Source organism: Linepithema humile, chromosome 2, assembly GCF_040581485.1.
Source record: "Linepithema humile isolate Giens D197 chromosome 2, Lhum_UNIL_v1.0, whole genome shotgun sequence".
Classification (NCBI taxonomy): Eukaryota; Metazoa; Arthropoda; class Insecta; order Hymenoptera; family Formicidae; genus Linepithema; species Linepithema humile.
Window position 1 is genome coordinate 21092378 of NC_090129.1, and position 18020 is coordinate 21110397.

The window sequence follows — 18020 nt, forward strand, 5'->3', positions numbered from 1 at the left end:
AAGACGTATCGCAGGAGTTTGTTGTGATGGAAAGACCAGTACGAATATCGCAGTTGGTGTTATAGGTGCTTGCGCGAAGAATCGGACAGTTTGAGGGCGACGGTGCAGGCACGTGGTGAAGAAAGGTATGGTTTAGTAGACGATTTTTCTTCGTAACTCGCCTAAGGCGAGTACTTTGCAATATTGCTTTCGTATATTATTGTCTTCCACTCTTGCACTTTTAATCGTAAACTCGAAATACGTAAGCGCATAAATATATCCTTGTGTTACGATAAACAGTGCGAGCGGTATGATGCAAATGCGATGAAAGAATAATTAAGTAGCTAAAATAATTAGAAAATGATTAAATTAATTCCTTGAACTGATGGAAATGTTAAATTGTGCAAAAAGTTGAAATCAGTACATTTCGTATTTCAAGAATAATCGCATCCTTTTATTCTACGTTATCAGATTTCATACAGCACATTGATCGAGAGAATCAACATTGTGTTTATAGCTCTGTGCTTATGCACTGCAAACCGAGTAAAGTTATCACGAGCCAATGTCTCGGTAAACGATACCCTGTCTCGTATACTTGCGCGTACACTTGATGCGATACCCCGTCGAGCCCCTGAATGGGAAAATTGCTAATCGTGCAAACGGCTTGGCGGCAGTAAAAGCACTATATTCTTCTGCACGCGAACATACAAGCGGCGCACGAGGCACGTTTTAAGGCTTCAATACATCGCGTGTAACACCGACACGTATGACGCCGAGGCTCTCACGATCTACAACATGATAGAAGCAATTACGGAGGTCGTACGCGAACGTCATGACGCGGCGAAGCGACTGGAGAACGTCGCCCCGGTTGTCAAAACATCATACGCGATAGCATGCGCGAGTACAACTTTTTTTTTCCTCAATCGCTTTCGTTATCTCACGAAATTCTTACGCCGGCAAACTGTCTCAAGGAGAGATCCACGACTTTCCCAATTGTAAGTGTCAAGTGTTTCTGCGACCTCATGATCATAAGAAGAAGGCTGCGATTCTGCGTCGGTGTCAGATCGTACCAAAGCGACTCGTACACCGCGTCGCCGATCATTTTACCCTGAAATGTATAGTAAACTCTCGTTGTGGAATAACGTATCGCGTCGCGTTATGATACATTATGTATACTGACTTTCATGGTAAGGTGCTCGCCGACGAAGCAAAATATGAACGCCTCCGTGTTGATAACAATGTAAAATAACACAGACTTCATCAGCATCGCCGATCCGTTTGGTATACCGATAGACTGAAATTCACGAGATATCTTGTATGTCGAGGGAGTTGCGGTATTTCAGTCTACTCACGATCACGATGAGAAAACCCAAGCAACAGATGACCAGCGTGTTCGATACGAATTGTATCAGCGCGATGTTCGAGAAGAGAGTCTCGATGTTGTTCGAGAAGGAGAGTATTTTCTGATGCCGCACGACCAACGTTTTCACAACGCTCTCGGTCACGCCGTGCTCGATTTCCTTCCGCGTGATTTCGCCCAGTTTTTGCCGCACTATGTCAATCTGCCCACTTGTGTGGAGAATCTTAAAGCACAACATTTAGTTTGGTGTGTTTTTTTTATATTGGTTTAAATAATGTGTTTGTGTGCACATTTTAATTCTTATTTTTTATACGTCATTAAAAAATTATTTTATTATATTTCTAAACCCTCCTTTTTGGTGTTACATAATTATATTTTTTTCAGAAACATTGGCAAATAATGGAAAAAAGTAAACACTCGGACTTACGAGACTTATCAATAAACAATTTAACACGCCCACCATACTAGCCGCGCTCGTCTGATGAACGAACTGTATGACAAGAATAGTTATATAAACTGATGTGCTCTCCATCTCGAAGGGCAACTCCATCTTGAGGATGAGCTCTCGAGCATCGGTCTGGTTGTCGCTTCTATTCCTCAGCAGGGTGCCAGTCGCGTAAAGGATCACCGACGTCGCGTTTGAGACGACTATCAAATTGGAAAATCGACGAGACATGTAAGCCATTCTGGTCATCGTGTGCTCGTCGGAAACGTCGCACTCTTTCCAGTCCTCGGCCACACGTGCTATGATTTTGTCGAGCAAACTATAACGGATTATTTCCAGAAATATTGACCGATATAATTGCGCGAGGACACGGATTGTTTCGCGAAATATCGTTGAAATTGAATTAATCAATGCAACAGTTCAATAACAATAAAAAATCCATAAGTTTTTTTACGATTTTAGATTTTAAAAAAGCATCTAGAATATCCTTATTTTACGCTCTCTCTACACATCGCGACGAAGCTTACCGAGTATTGAACGCGAAGATAATCAGCTTGATAAGCAGGAGACTATAAGCCAGAGTCGCGCTTAAAACGTCCATGAAGACTGAGAGATCTTGTTCGCCGAAGTGCATGATTATGTGACGATACTGGAAGATTTGAAACATCACCAATGAAGATATGGAAAAGACTTTGCGCAAAATTGCGTACGGCGTACCCGGCCACATGCCGATCATGCGAAGGCCGAACTCCACGGTGCGACACACAGAAGTCATCGGTTTCACTTCGGTCTTCATCGCGCCCGAATAAGTCAGATGACATCCGGCGACAGCAACGCGATTTATCACGGATTATTTATCACTGATCTTAATATTAACTCGGCTCTATTTCTTTTACAGGCAAGATTGTAATCTGAAAAGGAATATTGATTTGCCGAAACGTGAGATTATGCGATCCAAATGTTCGGCGCAACTCAAATATTTTCCACTGAAACTACAACACGCTGCAGCGACGAAACGCTGGGATTCGTGGCGTCATCGGCTAAAAGGGGAGCGGCGAAACTTCCGACTGCAGCATGATCGATAGTTATTGCCGAGTCTTCTCGGCGGATATGGTCAGTCGAGAGGTCTCAGTAAAACTGTAAAATTCCGCAGATCTGAAGCTCGAGCAACCCCCACCTCGGCTATAGTCGGCCAATAAAAATTATTCATTCTGTCGTGCTTCTTTCCACGAATAAAAATTATAAAGCGATGCCTTTATGATTATTGTGCTTGCAAGAAGAAAAAAATAAAGAACAGGTAGGGACAGCTGGGCAGACATTCGTACACCCTCGCGTACGTATCGCTCTCGATTGCTGTCTGTTATTTGCATAAAAAATGCAAGACAGATATACGTGCGTCGAATGCACGTGAGCACGAGATGCGTGCGCAGAATACTTAAAACTTTCGAATGATAAAAAGGAAACGAAGAATGGGAATTGTGGAGCATAAATTCATAAGGATAAATTGAAAGCGATGATGAAAGTCCGCGATGGTGAGGATTGGACGTTCTAGAAGGTCGAGCGGTGCATGGAAACGTTTATCTATAAAATTTGCAACGCAACTGTTCGATTAAGATATATTGAAACAGCATTTACATGTGTGGATACCGCACACGCTTGCGGAACGCCAATTAGAACCACGAGACGTTACGTTTCCAATAATAGCTACAAATGTACACAAGGGCATTGCCTCTTCGATTATTTGCGCTCTTCAAGACATAGCATGCAGCACGGACACGTAAGACGCTGACGCCTTAATGATCTAGAAAAAAAAAAAAATAGATCTTATCGTATACTTTGACAGCCATTAAAGTGCATAATTGCTGGTAAAAATTTGACGCAGAAGTTTAAAAAAGCAGCAAAAAATTAAAAGTTTCTATATAGACAAAAAAATTATATCTGCTATCAGTTCAAAAAATTGAATGCAATATTAACAATATGTACTTTCAGGATGTATTTTCGAAGCAAGTACAATTTTCAACTACACAATTAAGGAAAATGTAATTCTCGGAACACATCTTACAGTTGTAAAACGTTCTAGAGAAAGATCCATAAATTTTCCGATCGTAATAGACAACTTTCTTTGCGATCGCACAATTAGAAGTAGTAAAATGCGGCTGCGCGCCGGACTCGAGTCGTACCACTTAGCCGCGTACGCTGCATCGCCGATCATTCTACCCTGCAATCCAGCTAATTAAGAATTATAGCCATTATATTTTTCAATTTGTTTTATCATAACATTTCATTGAAAAATAGAACAACGATGAAAAAATTATATTGATGCAGAATGTTGCACGAGATTTGCAACTGCACGTGTATAATTTTTTCATATTATAACAATTATAAGGCATTATTATATGCGAATTCACGAAGACATCATTTGTAATTCTACTGGCATTCTGACCTTGGCGCTGAGATATTCTCCAGCGTAACAAAAAATGAATGCCTCCAGAGTGATGACGATGTAAAAAAAGAGAGACTTGATCAGCATCGTCGATCCTTCTGTGTCACCGATCGACTATAACGTGATCGAAAATAATAACACATGTCATACGTTTTAAATGGTGGATTAAATGAGAGTGCTTTAGAATCCGCACCTAAGCGCCATCAATTATTTCTGCTACTCTCGTGTGAAGTGTTTCGTCCATTTTATTGCATATCAATGTGCCATCAATTTCGAGTAAAAAATAAATATTTGGTGCAATTTATTTAACGATATCATTCGTATATAGACTGCGCGCGTTACAACGTTTCGTAAAGTGTTACTCACAGTGACAATTAAAAATCCAAGACAGCAGATGACCAATGTATTCCACAGAAATTGCATCAAGGCTATGTACGAGAAAACAGTCTCGATATCGGCTGACAGCGCGATAATTCGCTGATGTTGGCGTATTAGAGCTTTAATGGTCGTGGCTTGCAAATACGCGTCGTCGCCTGAGGAGATTTCTATCAATCCACGGCACATTATATCGATTTGCCCACCTACGTGAAGAATCTAAAAATAGCGGTCAACGCCCTGCAGGGTATTCACGGCATTGGGATGACTCAGTGCGAAGAAGAACTTGTGAATACAGAGAGTTTTCAATGATAAATAAATAAGATATATTTTTATATAGATTTGTAATTTTAGTATAAAACTACTCTCTAAGAACATATATTAATTAGAAATTTATTATACAAGTTAAAATTAAATGTAAAAAGTACTTGATAATGTATAAATAATATTTAAGAAAAAGAGAGTTTGTAATATTTTCAAGACGAAAATAGGGTTCATTACGAGAAAAGAAGGTAGTTAAAAGCAAAAATGTAGAAACGTTTATATTTAGCTTATCGATCGTGCACTCACTAGAGCATTTTTATTGCGGAAAAATGAAATGAATGAAGTAAGTTATTAATAGGACAAATAATGCAGGATATCTCATTATTTTAAAATTTTAATGCGGCGTAACGCGCGAGAAAAATCCAACTGAAATTATTTCATTATTCCGTAAGCTATGTTTATTTAAATTATGCATTTTTATTGCGCAGCACATTCGATAAGATACATAGTAATTCCATTAGCAACGATTCATAATTAAAATCCAACTCTGATAAAATCCAACTTTTGAACAAATATAAAATCAAGAATTCCTCTTTTATTATTCCTTTATTTTCAGATAAATTACGTATTTGAAAGATTCAACACCGTCAATCATATATTATGTATTACATCACAAAGATTCGCGAAAGTTATATGGATGGGTTTTATATCGATCGTTTTTTTTTTTTCGAAATCTAGGTCGTCTCAGAACTTATTCACTTACCAGTGAGACGATCAGGGCGTTCAGCACGCCGACTATCGTCGCCGCCGCGAGTTGATGAAAGAACTGCGTAATCATGACGATCTCGTAAACAGGAGAGGTGTTGGACTCGAATGGCAGCTCCATTTTGAGGAACAGCTCTCGTTCCGGTATCTCGAACTGTTCGTCGACGTCATCGGGATCGTCGGGGCGGGCGACCAGTACGCCGGTACCGTAGAGAATCACTGACATCGAGTAGAGACCGATGATCAGATTGGAGGATCGGTGCGAGACATAGGTCGTCTTCGTCATTAAGCAGATAGCCCAGTCGGTCGTGCACTCGCTTCGATCCCGAGCGATCGACATTAAGATGCCGTAGAATATCCTACGAAAAACTGCACTATCAAGGATCCTGTCGGATTTACATTTTCAATTCTTTCGCGATCATTATACAAAATATCTTTTTTTATTTCTTAGACAACTATGATATGTTAAAGATCACAAATTTATTGTTATTTCAGTTGTATCAATTTATTTCATATTGTTTTTTTAATCGATCAATCAAAATTTAGTTTAGAAATACTTAAAATGTATTGTTGGAATGCGTGTATGTCGTCCGTGTCAAAATTTTGGAGGAGAAACGGAGCTCACCGTCGATTGATAAAGAATATCGCCAGTTTCAGTAGTAGAAGACTATAGGACATCGTGGTGCTCAGACCGTCCATGAGATGCGACAGATCGTCGGTCCGAACGTGTATGACGAAATACCAGTATTGAAAGGTCTGCGCCATCGCTAACGTGATCATCCAGAACGCACGGCGGAGGATCGTGTAGGATGAGTCGGGCCAAACGCCGATCACACGGAGACCGATCTCGATCGAGCGGCTGACAGTGCCAATTAGGATCATCGTCGATCGATTCGAATCGGTCTTCCGGTCCATTTCCGCGGCTCTGCTTTCGAATAGAGTCACCGGCTGAAGCGCCTTCTTACATCGAACCGGCTGAAGCGCCTTCTTCACCGTCGTGAAACTTGGAAATTTCGTTGAAAAGCCGACCGTGCGCTCCGTACGTCGAACACATGGATGAACACGCGGGGGATAAACGTGGATGAATACGGGAGGATCGCCGCGCGTATCGGATCCCCACTACGTCGCCGTGAACCAATAGGAAGTACCGATAGGATATTCGACGGAAAAATTGCTGGATAAGGTTGCAATAGTTAGGTAAGATAAGTGCGGGTATAGATAACGACGGAGGAAAAAAAAAAGAGTGGGAGAACATTGTCTCCGGGATTACGCTGAGCCTTAAAAATTCAGGAGACGAGCGCGCGCAGCTCTCCGGAGATCGCGCCGGATAATGGTCAGGTAGGTCAAGACGCTTGAAAATGATAAAATGCAGAGAGCAACCGCGAGGAAAGTTAAATTAGTATGTCCGGATCGTCGGCGCAGCGAGGGAAAGAGAGAGCATTGTAATTACTCGCAGCGGGTATACCTGCCATCCCTAGCGAGCGAGTAAGTCCACGGATGTGTGATGAAAAAAGAGAATATGGTGTGTGAATTATATTTTATATAAATTTAGAACATTGAAAATTGTGAACAAAAGATAAAATTTGGTACAACTAATATTAATACCAAAAAATAGTTTACGATGTAAAATATATTTCGAATATTTTTCTCAAGAACATTTTGTGCGGGGATCGGAAGTCTTTCTTTAATAAATTATTGTAGATTGTCCGGAGGAATTATTGTTATATTTATTTATTTCTATGCTTTCTTACTAATACGTATAACGATACACTTGTTACTGTCCGATAGGTCAGTAATCACGATGGATGTGCTTGGCACAAGTAATTGTTATCCACTCGTCTTGCTTAATACATCGCGTGCAGCACCGACATGTACGAGGCGGATGCTTTCATCACCTGGCCGAAATAAAACGATAAATTTCATCCACACATTCACACGTGATACACTATATTATTTCCCACTTTGTCTTAATAAACATTAAAGCTCGACATTTTATCTTGTTATAGCATATATTTCGCTAAGGTGAAGTGCTTACGGTCGTAAATCCTTCTAGAGAAAGATCCATGACGTTTCCAGCGGTGATCGTCAATCTTTTCTGCGACCTGAGTATAATAAACATTAGAATCCGGGACTCGGTGGGCGTCATGTTGTACCAGAGCGACTCATACGCTGCATCGCCGATCGATTTGCTCTGAAAAAAAGCAACACGCAAACTCGAAAAGTAAGAGAAAGAAATTTATCAGTTTGTCCGACTTTTATTTTAAATTCCATCCAGCGTTATTACTTGCCCGAGAACTTTTAGACATTTAAGAATTACAAGCGTTGTATAAAGGAATGTACGTATCATAAGCTTGTAAATATTGAAATTTGACAAATAGTTCTGAAAAGTTTGAAAATTTATTGCACCAAAGTGAAACAAAATATTGCGCAGACCTTGGCACTGAGATATTCTCCGGCGAAACAAAAGATAAAGGCTTCCAACGTTACGGCGATGTAAAAAAAGACGGATTTCAATAGTAGCACGGAAACTCCGTCTCTGGCAAGAGCCTGAGTAAAGAAAGGAAAAAGTTCAGAAAAGTTTAATACAGTTATTTAATTGATTAATGATTCGCTACTTACACTTATTAAAGTGAGACCGATACAGCAGATGACCACGGTATTGGAAAGAAACTGCATCAGCGCAATGTTCGAATAAAGTTCTTCAATGTTATCCGAAAATGTTATTATTCTTTGATGCCGAACGGTTAGGAGTTTGATATCTGTGACGCTTGAATCACGCTGTAGAGATCCGTTGTCGCAGAATGTCAATAAATCTCGACGAAGAATATCGATCTGTCCGCTTACATGAAGTACCTAAATATGACTATTAATAAATCTATAAAAAGTAGTTTCTAATTATTTGTAGCGAAAATTCTCTTAAAAAAATATGTTGAAATTCTCTTCAGGTTTGAGTCAATACAGAACTGGAGAAGAATAAAAAGTCAGATAGTACTTTTGTTTAATTAATTAATATAAAATATAATACATAAAGCTTATTAAACCTACAAGATACAGAATCTATTAAAACTTTTGATACGATCTCAAACTCCACTTACTTGCTCATTAATTAAGCTTATTAAACAAATTTAGTAATTAACTATCTTTTAAACATATATTACAATCAAAATTAAGTAAATTGGGTTTAGAGAAAGTAACGTATCGTCCATATAATTAGTAAAACTTACCAGTGAGAGGATTAAGCAGCTTGTTGTAGCAGCTAAAGCGGCGATCGACACTTCATGTAGAAACATACCGGCCGCCAGAAGTTCAAAGAATGGAGTCGCGTTGACTTCAAAAGGAAGTTCCATCTTTATAGGTAATACTTTCGAGCTAACGTTGAGATTCTCCTTAGAATTAGTCGACAGATGTACGAAACTGGTCGCAGCGTAGCAAATCGCGGCGGTAGTATTGAGGCTGATCAATAGGTTCGAACAGCGACGCGACAGATTAGCATTGTTCGTCATGATACACAATATCGATCGGTTGCGATTGACAGTGCTCCAATCCTCATTCATCGTTAGCAGAATGTTATAAAATATCCTGCGAACAATCGTTCGCGTATTTTGTCGGAATCGTTGTGTCTGTTACATGGGAATTATTTTCCCTACCTACGATTCGACCATAGAGAGATCAGCTTCAGAAAGGTGAGGCTGTAAGCCAGCGTGTTGCTGAGCGCATCGATGAGATTCGAGACGTCGTTGACGTTGAAGTGACCGAAAATGTATACGTATTGAAAATACAGCACGACCGCCACGCTACTCATGTACGTGAACCAAGTGATGGACCCGTATGACAGGTCCGGCCAGATCCCGACAAAGCGGAGACCGATCTCGACGGAAGTGCTGATGGAAGTTGCACGCATTATCTCGCATGGAATCGGACCGCCGGTGTGCCTTCCGTCGGAAGTGAACGATTACCGAATGTGAGCAACGTGGCTCGGAAATTAAGCATGAGTTTCGATGGACTATGCGCGCTACGCGATGCAACAATGCGCTGCGTCCCCTGCGTTGTCGGCCCTTATCGATCAATTGCAATTATGCGCGTCCCCGCGCCGTGCTCGATGTACGGCGGCAAAAAGAAAAGCGTACGTTACATTTTGTCGATGATTACAGGTTGCAGAGAGGAAGGAGCATAATTCGAGAAGACGCATATTGAACCTTTACGAAGGGGGACGTGAGTTATTCGTTTAAAATATGTAACGTCTGTTCTGAGATAGCGCGCATGAGCGATGATGGATGCAAACGTTGACAGACTTGAGAAACTTGAAGGAAAGGGAATCTTGTGAGAACGATTTGCGGGAGACTCGTGGGAAGATCTAAATCGCGCAATATATCGTTTTGTGAATAGTATAGTGTAGAATTATATATATATAAATACAACAATATTCACGTAATTTTCGGAACTGTTAGGAAAAATGATTTATTAATTAAATATGAATCGATATTTTAATGTAAAAAAATGCATAATATGTTAATTTACGTTACAAAAATTTATTAATTAAAGATAATTTTATTTATAACTAAAAATAATATACAATTTACACAGACATAACATTTCTAGATAAAATGTATTTTTTTTGCAAGTGTGTGTGACTTGGTAAATTAATATCAGATAGTACGATGCTCAGGATCAGCTCACATGTGCTCCAAGAACATCGCCGTAATAATCAATTTATCATATTTTAAGAAACAGCACGCAATTTTCTACATTTTCCTACGTTCGTCCATTTCGTTTAGTGGACACGTTTACCAATAATATTTGTATTTGTATCACGTGGCAATTTTTACGAGTTCTAATACATCGCGTGCAGCACCGACATGTACGAGGCGGATGCTTTCATCACCTGGCCGAAACAAAACGATAAATTTCATCTATACATACATTCACACGTGATGGATTATATTATTTACCACTTTCTTTTAAGAAACATTAAAGCTCGATATTTTATCTTGTTATAGGTATTTCGTTAAGATGAAGCTTACGACTGTAAATGCTTCTAGAGAAAGATCCATGACGTTTCCTGCGGTGATTGTCAATCTTTTCTGCGACCTGAGCATGATAAGCATTAAAATTCGGGACACGGTGGGCGTCATGTTGTACCAGAGCGACTCATACGCTGCATCGCCGATCGATTTGCTCTGAAAAAAAGCAACACGCAAACTCGAAAAGTAAGAGAAAGAAATTTATCAGTTTGTCCGAATTTAATGTCAAATTCAATCCAGCACTATTACTTGTCCGAGAACTTTTAGACATTTAAGAATTACAGCACAAAAGAAATGTATGTATCATTGCTTGTAAATATTGAAGTTTGATAAATAGTTCTGAAAAGTTTGAAAATTTATTGCGCCAAAGAGTGAAACAAAATATTGCGCAGACCTTGGCACTGAGATATTCTCCGGCGAAACAAAAGATAAAGGCTTCCAACGTTATGGCGATATAAAAAGAGACGGATTTCAATAGCAGTACGGAAACTCCGTCTTTGTCAAGAGCCTGAGTAAAGAAAAGAAAAAGTTCAGAAAAATTTAATATACTTATTTTATTGATTAATGATTCGCGGCTTACGTTTATTAAAGTGAGACCGATACAGCAGATGACCACGGTATTCGAAAGGAATTGCATCAGCGCGATGTTCGAATAAAGTTCTTCAATGTTATCCGAAAATGTTATTATTCTTTGATGCTGAATTGTTAAAAGTTTGACGTTTGAATCGCGCTGCGGAGATCCGCTGTCGCAGATTGTCAATAAATCTCGACGAAGAATATCGATCTGTCCGCTTACGTGAAGTACCTAAATGTGACTATTAATAAATCTATAAAAAGTAGTTTGTAATTAGCTTAATTAGTAGTTTCTAAAGCGAAAATTCTCTTTAAAAATACGTTGAAATTCTCTTCAAATTTGAGTCAATACAGAACTGGAGAAGAATAAAAAGTTAGATAGCTCTTTTGTTTAATTAATATAAAATATAATAATTAAAGCTTATTAAATCTACAAAATGCAAAATCCATTAAAACTTTCGATACAATCTCAAACTCCACTTATACTCAATAATTAAGCTTATTAAACAGAATTATTAATTAAATATCTTTTAGACACATATTAGAATCAAAATTGAGTAAATTGGGTTTGGAGAGAGTAACGTATCGTTTATATAATTAGTAAAACTCACTAGGGAGAGGATCAAGCTGATTGTTACAGCGTTTAAAGTGGCAACCGACACTTCATGTAGAAACACACCGGCCACCAGAAGTTCAAAGAACGGAGTCGCGTTAACTTCGAATGGAAGTTCCATCTTTATAGGTAGCACTTTCAAGCTAACGTTGAGATTCTCCTCAGAGACGGTCGACAGATGTATGAGACTGATCGCGGCGTAGCAAGTCGCGGCGATAATATTGATAGTGATCAATATATTCGAGCAGCGACGCGACAGATTAGCATTGTCCGTCATGGCACACAATACCGATCGGTCGCGGTTGACGTTGCTCCAATCCTCGTTCATCGTTAGCAGAATGTTATAAAATGTCCTGCGAACAATTGCTCGCGTACTTTATCGTTGTGTCTCTTACAAGGGAATTATTTTCCCTACCTACGATTCGACCATAGTGAGAATAGCTTCAGAAAGGTGAGGCTGTAAGCCAGCGTGTTGCTGAGCGCATCGATGAGATTCGAGACGTCGTTGGCGTTGAAGTGACCGAAAATGTACGCGTATTGAAAATACAGCACGACCGCCACGCTACTCATGTACGTGAACCAAGTGAAGGATCCGTACGGCAGGCCCGGCCAGATCCCGACAAAGCGAAGACCGATCTCGACGGAAGTGCTGATGGTAGTTGCGCGCATTATCTCGCATGGAATCGGACCGCCGGTGTGTCTTTCTTCGGAAGTGAACGATTACCGAATGTGAGCAACGTGGCTCGGAAATTAAGCATGAGTTTCGATGGACTATGCGCGCTACGCGATGCAACAATGCGCTGCGTCCCCTGCGTTGTCGGCTCTTATCGATCAATCGCAATTATGCGCGTCCCGCGCTGTGCCTGATGCACAGCGGCAAAAAGAAAAGCGTATGTTACATTTTCTCGATGATTACAGGTTGCAGAATGGAAGGAGCGTAATTCGAGGAGACGCGTATTGAACGTTTACGAAGGGGGACGGGAATTATTCGCTTAAAAAATGTAACGTCTGTTCCGAGATAGCGCGCATGAGCGATGATGGATGCAAACGTTGACAGACTTGAGAAACTCGAAGGCAAAGGAAAGGGAATCTTGTGAGAACGATTTGCGGGAGATTCGTGGCAAGATCTAAGTCGTGTGATACATCGTTTCATGAATAGTATAATATAGAATTATATATGTGTGTGTGTATAAAACAATAATATTCACATGTTTTTCGGAATTGCTAAGAAAAATTATTTATTAATTAAACATGAATTGATATTTTAATATACAAAAAGACGCATGACATATTTATTTACGTTACAAAAATTTATTAATTGAAGAGATTACATTTATAACTAAAAATAATGTAAATAATTTATACAGACATTATATTTTCAGATAAAATGTATTCTTTTTGCAAGTTATTGATTTGCTAAATTAATACCAAATAGTACGTCGCGTATGGTCAGTTCACATGTGTTGTGCCCAGGATATCGGTAATAATCAATTTATCATATTTTAGGAAGCAGCGCGTGATTCTCTACGTTTTCCTACAATCCATTTTGTCAAGTAAATCAGCGGACACGTTTATTATTGATATCTGTATTTGGATCACGTGGCAATTTCTATGAGCTTTAATATATCACGTGCAACACCGATATATATACTATACGAAGCAGAAGCTTTCATGACCTACATACGGGCAGATACTTTTTATTGTAAGTATCATATCGTACATGTATGCAGTTACGAAGGCGACAGAATCATTTGCATTCGTAAATTGTTTGCATAGTCAGCTTTGAGATTCGCGCGAGATGCGTTTAATATCCATGAGCAACATTTTGTATGTATAAGAACGGATCTTACGCTGGCGAATCCCACTAGAGAAAGATCCATCACTTTCCCGCCCGTGACCGTCAATCTCTTTTGCGACCTCGCAATCGCGAATAAAAGAGTTCGACACTGACTGGGAGTCGCATTGCACCAGACAGACTCGTAGACGGCGTCTCCGATTGATTTGTTCTGAAAAATAACCAGGTGAATTCTGTGAATGGCGTAAAACCGAATTTTTTCTTTTCCTTTTTTCCATAAAATTTGCGATAAATATATATGTTACACCAATTGCAAGGAAACTTAAGCACTCACTAAATGAAATATTGTGTCTTTTATCGCAGAAATTTTTAAAAATTTTATCCCGTAGATAAAATACTGTTCGGACATTATGATAACCTTCGCGCTGAGATACTCTCCGGCGAAGCAGAAGACGAATGCTTCCAGCGTAATCGCGACGTAAAATAAGATGGATTTCGTTAATATTACCGCTTCTTGATTATTACCGATGGTCTGCAAGAGCGATGAGCACGTATATTACCAATAAATTGTAAGTAGCGAGGCAAGATTCGCGTTATTAATATTTTATGAGAATATTTATTACTCAATTATAATAATAATTATAATTATGGAATTTATTGAGGAGAAATATTAGTGAGAATTTTTGTTTATTTAAATCAAAGTAGTCGTGAGTGTTACTCGCGATAATTATCCATAAATCCAAGATCACAAATAATCAGGATGCTGGATAAATTGCATCAGTGCGATCCAGGCGAGGAGATCCTTGATATCGTCGGACAGCGTGATGATTCTTTGACGCTTTAATATGAGAACCCTCATCTTTGGTAGGCACGTAGAACTCTGATATCTCTTCGGTGATATTTTGACCAAATCCTCTTGCACTGGCCATTCACGTGAAGGATCTACAAACACTTTTTTTGTAAATACGATCTGTAATAAGGCGATCCGTTCTTATGACATACGAAAGCTTGGGAAGTGATCTTAAATGAAACATAAAAACGGAAACGCCGATTAATACTTACCAGTGTGACGACTAAAGCATTTATCATCGCGACGAAAGAGAAGGGAGATAATTCATGGAGAAATTGGGCTACTGCCGTAATCTCGAAGATGGGAGATTCATTAACGTCGAAAGGGAATTCCATTTTGACGGGAAGATCGAATCTGGTCCCGCGAGAATCGTCCTCGTTCTTCGCGGAGCGCCGAAGGAGGCCTCCGAGAGCGTAGAAGACGGTAGTTGAGGCGTTAATAGACATTAAAATGTTAGAACACCGACTATAGACAGATTGGCATAAATTATCATCGGTTACATCGGCGGTAATGTATTCCTTTCAGTCCTCGTCCATAGTTGCCAGAATCTCGTAAAACACTCTAGACGCAAAATAGCACAAGAGTACTAAATTGATGTACATGCAAACAGCACGAAAGTACAAAAGATGCCGTAAAGAACCGTATGGAAAATTGACACGTTCTGTAAACCTCTTTACGACGTCTTTTACATTCGTGTTGTTTGGAGCGGAACTCTATCGTTGAATAAACGCCAGACTCGAAAAAGCACTTGACAAAGCAACGCTTGCAGAAAATTTGTACACTTCACGGCGTAAAAGTAAATAGTTCTTTTACCGTGACGAATATTAAAATATTCAGAAACAAAAGCGAATTTGTGAGAAATTGTGAATACTATGTTTTCTGTGTTTTATATTTACGATTATTATTGTAAGCACAAAATGATAAGCACTCTATCACGCGATGCTATTGAATCAAAACGAATGGACAAACGTATTCACTGAGTAATCTTTTATTGACCAACCGTGCTTATATCGACGATTTAGCTAGAGGCCGATCAATTTCAAAAATGCTAGGCTATTTACTCAAAGCGTCTATAAGCATTGAGGTTTTGAAGATATATGTGTACTGAAAATACATTACTATCGCCACCGATCATATAGACAAATCACGAAAAATTACCGTACGCAAACTCGGCTACATGCCGATAAATCTTCATCTCAACCGAAGAATTCACGGTTGTCGAATTGAAGTCATCTCGCTTAGCTAGATAGTTCAGATGAGTGAGCAATATTATGCGAAACGTATATACGTCGTCGAATGATCGAATATGCGTCGCGCGTAATAATGATAAGAGAACTGACCGATCGCCGAGTGAGGGACGACAAACGACGACAAAGCGTGAGCAAGTTTGCCCGAACGGTTATCGATCAAACGTAATTGCACGTTGAACGACACAAGTGTGCTAGCTGTGCAATGATCGCAATTTTAGGGACAAAAACGATCAACAGGCTATCTTCAGCTATCGTGCAATAGCAAACGATTACCTTTAAAAATGCAAATCTTTTCTCCAGCGCTCGCTCGTCTATAATGATTATATTATCTATAAAATGCTGAGAAAAGAAAACTATTGAAAGCGAAGAAAGAAACCATAGACGCAGACATAAACCGTAGATTTTTTACGTCTATGACAGAAACCTCTTGAGACGGAAGAAAAATAGGGGGAAGAAATGTAATGCGCAGACCGACGAGAATTTCACGTTAGAAATGTTCGTGAAACGCGGTCTGAAGGTGGACTGCCTTTTCCCTGGTAATATTAGATCTTTTACTATACAATACAACGAAAAAGTGCAGTAATTTATATCTGTAAAACAACTTCAAATATAATTTGTAAATTTTAAGAGTATACTATATAATACTATACGTAATAGTTTTGTATTTTAACAAGTTTAACAAAATACTAATTTTTAATTAATAAATGTCTCTTTCGTAGCACTTAATTAAACTACAACTCTAATAATACTATTAATACATTGCATGCAAAATATGTATGACGTTGACGCTTTCATGATCTGAAAAGACGAGACAATTTATTGCTCGTACACGTTAATCGCATTTTTTACATTACAAGGTAAATTAATCGCAAAATTATGCGTCGGGAAAAAATTAAATCGAAGAAACTTACTACTGTGAAATCTTCCAACGATAAATTCATGATTTTGGCTGCCGTGATCGCTAATCGTTTCTGCGATCTCTATTATTATGAATAATATAATCCTAGTTTGCGAATGTCGTACCAATGGCGATTCGTAGGTTGCATCGCTAATTGATTTACTCTGAAAGCAAAATATAGAAATATTAAAATAATAAAACAAATAACAATAAAATGTTTTTATTTATAACACAATATGCTACACTGCGCTAATGGTAGCTGATGTATTACAAGTTATATTTTTTTATGCTCATTTTCAAAATAAGAGAGCTTTTTTATTAACGAATGCCGATCGATTAGCACGACGTCGGCATTTCAGAAATTTAAATCACAAATGGTGTTTTCATTACAATATATTACAGAAATACGTTAATATTCCCGCAAGGGTGACTGAACCGCACAGTCATTTGGGCTTAGCAACCCCACGGATCTGAGCTCACACACTGCGGTCATACATATACTTAAACTCACATTTACACTGAATAATTAAAAATTTTTAAAGAAAAACAGTTTAAAAGTGTAAATTACATTCGGATAATGTACGTGTTAGGTCTTGTTATAAGCGTCGGCCAAATAGCCATAGCTTTAACTGGCATAACATATAAATATAAAATCAATTGGCCACTTACGTGAAGTTTCCTAAAATGTGACTAAAATATTGGGAGCAACACAAATATTATAAAATTTGTAATCAAAAGTCGACTGACTGCAAAAAACTAAGTTTGTTTCTTTATATACTTAATAATCGTAATTTTTTTTGTAGAAATTTCTTACAAAATAAGAAATAAACGATAATGGTAATCAGTTTCATTCTTTATGAAAAGAATTGATAGATTGTTAAGATTATCAAATTTGTATAACACGACATTTAACATATTACGCGCAATGATATTTTCATATGATATTTCAACATTAATAAAGCAAATGTAGAAATGCCAGACTTACCAATATAAAGATAAGAGCATTCGCAATGGCGACAGCTGTTGCGTGAGATGTGACGTGCAGGATCAAGCCTATCTTCTTGCGAGAAGCTTCTCCTTTATCGCACTAAGTCGGTGACTGCTCGACTTCGAAGGAAATTTCCAGTTTAAGAAAAAGTTGTCGCAATATGCTGTTGCGTTTTTCCAACAAATTCAGAAAACGTATCGCATACCTCCCGAAAAAGTATAGTATTGCGGCTGAAAAGTATAGTCAGTATAACATTGCAGCAAAAATGTGAAATATTGGTAAGTGCTGATCGACGTTACCGCGCTCGTGCCAACCATCCTCCATCGTTATCAAAATTTTGTAAAACACTCTGCAATTTATTACTTAAATCGGTCACACAGATATACCAGATACAAATCACT

The 18020-nt window shown here is 38.7% G+C and overlaps 3 protein-coding genes and 1 long non-coding RNA gene across 4 annotated transcripts; 1 reads left to right on the plus strand and 3 right to left on the minus strand.

Annotated features, from left to right (window-relative positions):
- Nucleotides 1-631: 631 nt before the first annotated feature.
- Nucleotides 632-2758, minus strand: LOC105670752 (odorant receptor Or2-like). The gene is made up of 6 exons (XM_012364453.2): nucleotides 2312-2758; nucleotides 1767-2103; nucleotides 1332-1562; nucleotides 1160-1273; nucleotides 932-1087; nucleotides 632-767 (listed from the first exon to the last, which is right to left on the minus strand). The coding sequence occupies exons 1-6, from the start codon at nucleotides 2578-2580 to the stop codon at nucleotides 717-719; spliced, it is 1158 nt and encodes a 385-aa protein (XP_012219876.2). The 5' UTR covers nucleotides 2581-2758; the 3' UTR covers nucleotides 632-716.
- Nucleotides 2759-3386: 628 nt separating this feature from the next.
- LOC136998238 (odorant receptor 10-like) lies at nucleotides 3387-6639 on the minus strand. Its single transcript, XM_067350775.1, has 6 exons — nucleotides 6257-6639; nucleotides 5630-5990; nucleotides 4594-4821; nucleotides 4228-4341; nucleotides 3847-4002; nucleotides 3387-3585 (listed from the first exon to the last, which is right to left on the minus strand). The coding sequence occupies exons 1-6, from the start codon at nucleotides 6544-6546 to the stop codon at nucleotides 3535-3537; spliced, it is 1200 nt and encodes a 399-aa protein (XP_067206876.1). The 5' UTR covers nucleotides 6547-6639; the 3' UTR covers nucleotides 3387-3534.
- A 681-nt stretch (nucleotides 6640-7320) lies between these two features.
- On the minus strand, nucleotides 7321-12750 carry LOC105670753 (uncharacterized). Its single transcript, XM_012364454.2, has 12 exons — nucleotides 12254-12750; nucleotides 11837-12191; nucleotides 11233-11457; nucleotides 11047-11160; nucleotides 10653-10808; nucleotides 10470-10513; nucleotides 9279-9563; nucleotides 8856-9210; nucleotides 8251-8484; nucleotides 8065-8178; nucleotides 7667-7822; nucleotides 7321-7526 (listed from the first exon to the last, which is right to left on the minus strand). Exons 1-12 carry the CDS (start codon nucleotides 12505-12507, stop codon nucleotides 7476-7478), a joined length of 2343 nt encoding a protein of 780 aa, XP_012219877.2. The 5' UTR covers nucleotides 12508-12750; the 3' UTR covers nucleotides 7321-7475.
- A 274-nt stretch (nucleotides 12751-13024) lies between these two features.
- On the plus strand, nucleotides 13025-15338 carry LOC136998249 (uncharacterized). Its single transcript, XR_010888862.1, has 3 exons — nucleotides 13025-13540; nucleotides 13615-13859; nucleotides 14023-15338. It is a non-coding gene; the product is annotated as an uncharacterized lncRNA (long non-coding RNA).
- Nucleotides 15339-18020: the final 2682 nt, after the last annotated feature.

Excerpts from the sequence above, each read along its gene's own strand:
- LOC105670752 (XM_012364453.2), bottom strand. The coding sequence starts at position 2,580 with ATGAAGACCGAAGTGAAACCGATGACTTCTGTGTGTCGCACCGTGGAG. Across the intron at positions 2,104-2,311 it reads ATCTTCGCGTTCAATACTCG|TTTGCTCGACAAAATCATAG; the intron begins GTAAGCTTCGTC and ends AATCCGTTATAG. Across the intron at positions 1,088-1,159 it reads GCGAGCACCTTACCATGAAA|GGTAAAATGATCGGCGACGC; the intron begins GTCAGTATACAT and ends TATACATTTCAG.
- LOC136998238 (XM_067350775.1), bottom strand. The coding sequence starts at position 6,546 with ATGGACCGGAAGACCGATTCGAATCGATCGACGATGATCCTAATTGGC. Across the intron at positions 4,822-5,629 it reads ACGCCCTGATCGTCTCACTG|ATTCTTCACGTAGGTGGGCA; the intron begins GTAAGTGAATAA and ends CGCTATTTTTAG. Across the intron at positions 4,003-4,227 it reads GAGAATATCTCAGCGCCAAG|GGTAGAATGATCGGCGATGC; the intron begins GTCAGAATGCCA and ends GCTGGATTGCAG.
- LOC105670753 (XM_012364454.2), bottom strand. The coding sequence starts at position 12,507 with ATGCGCGCAACTACCATCAGCACTTCCGTCGAGATCGGTCTTCGCTTT. Across the intron at positions 11,161-11,232 it reads TCGGTCTCACTTTAATAAAC|GCTCTTGACAAAGACGGAGT; the intron begins GTAAGCCGCGAA and ends TTCTTTACTCAG. Across the intron at positions 9,211-9,278 it reads TCTCTATGGTCGAATCGTAG|GATATTTTATAACATTCTGC; the intron begins GTAGGGAAAATA and ends GATTGTTCGCAG.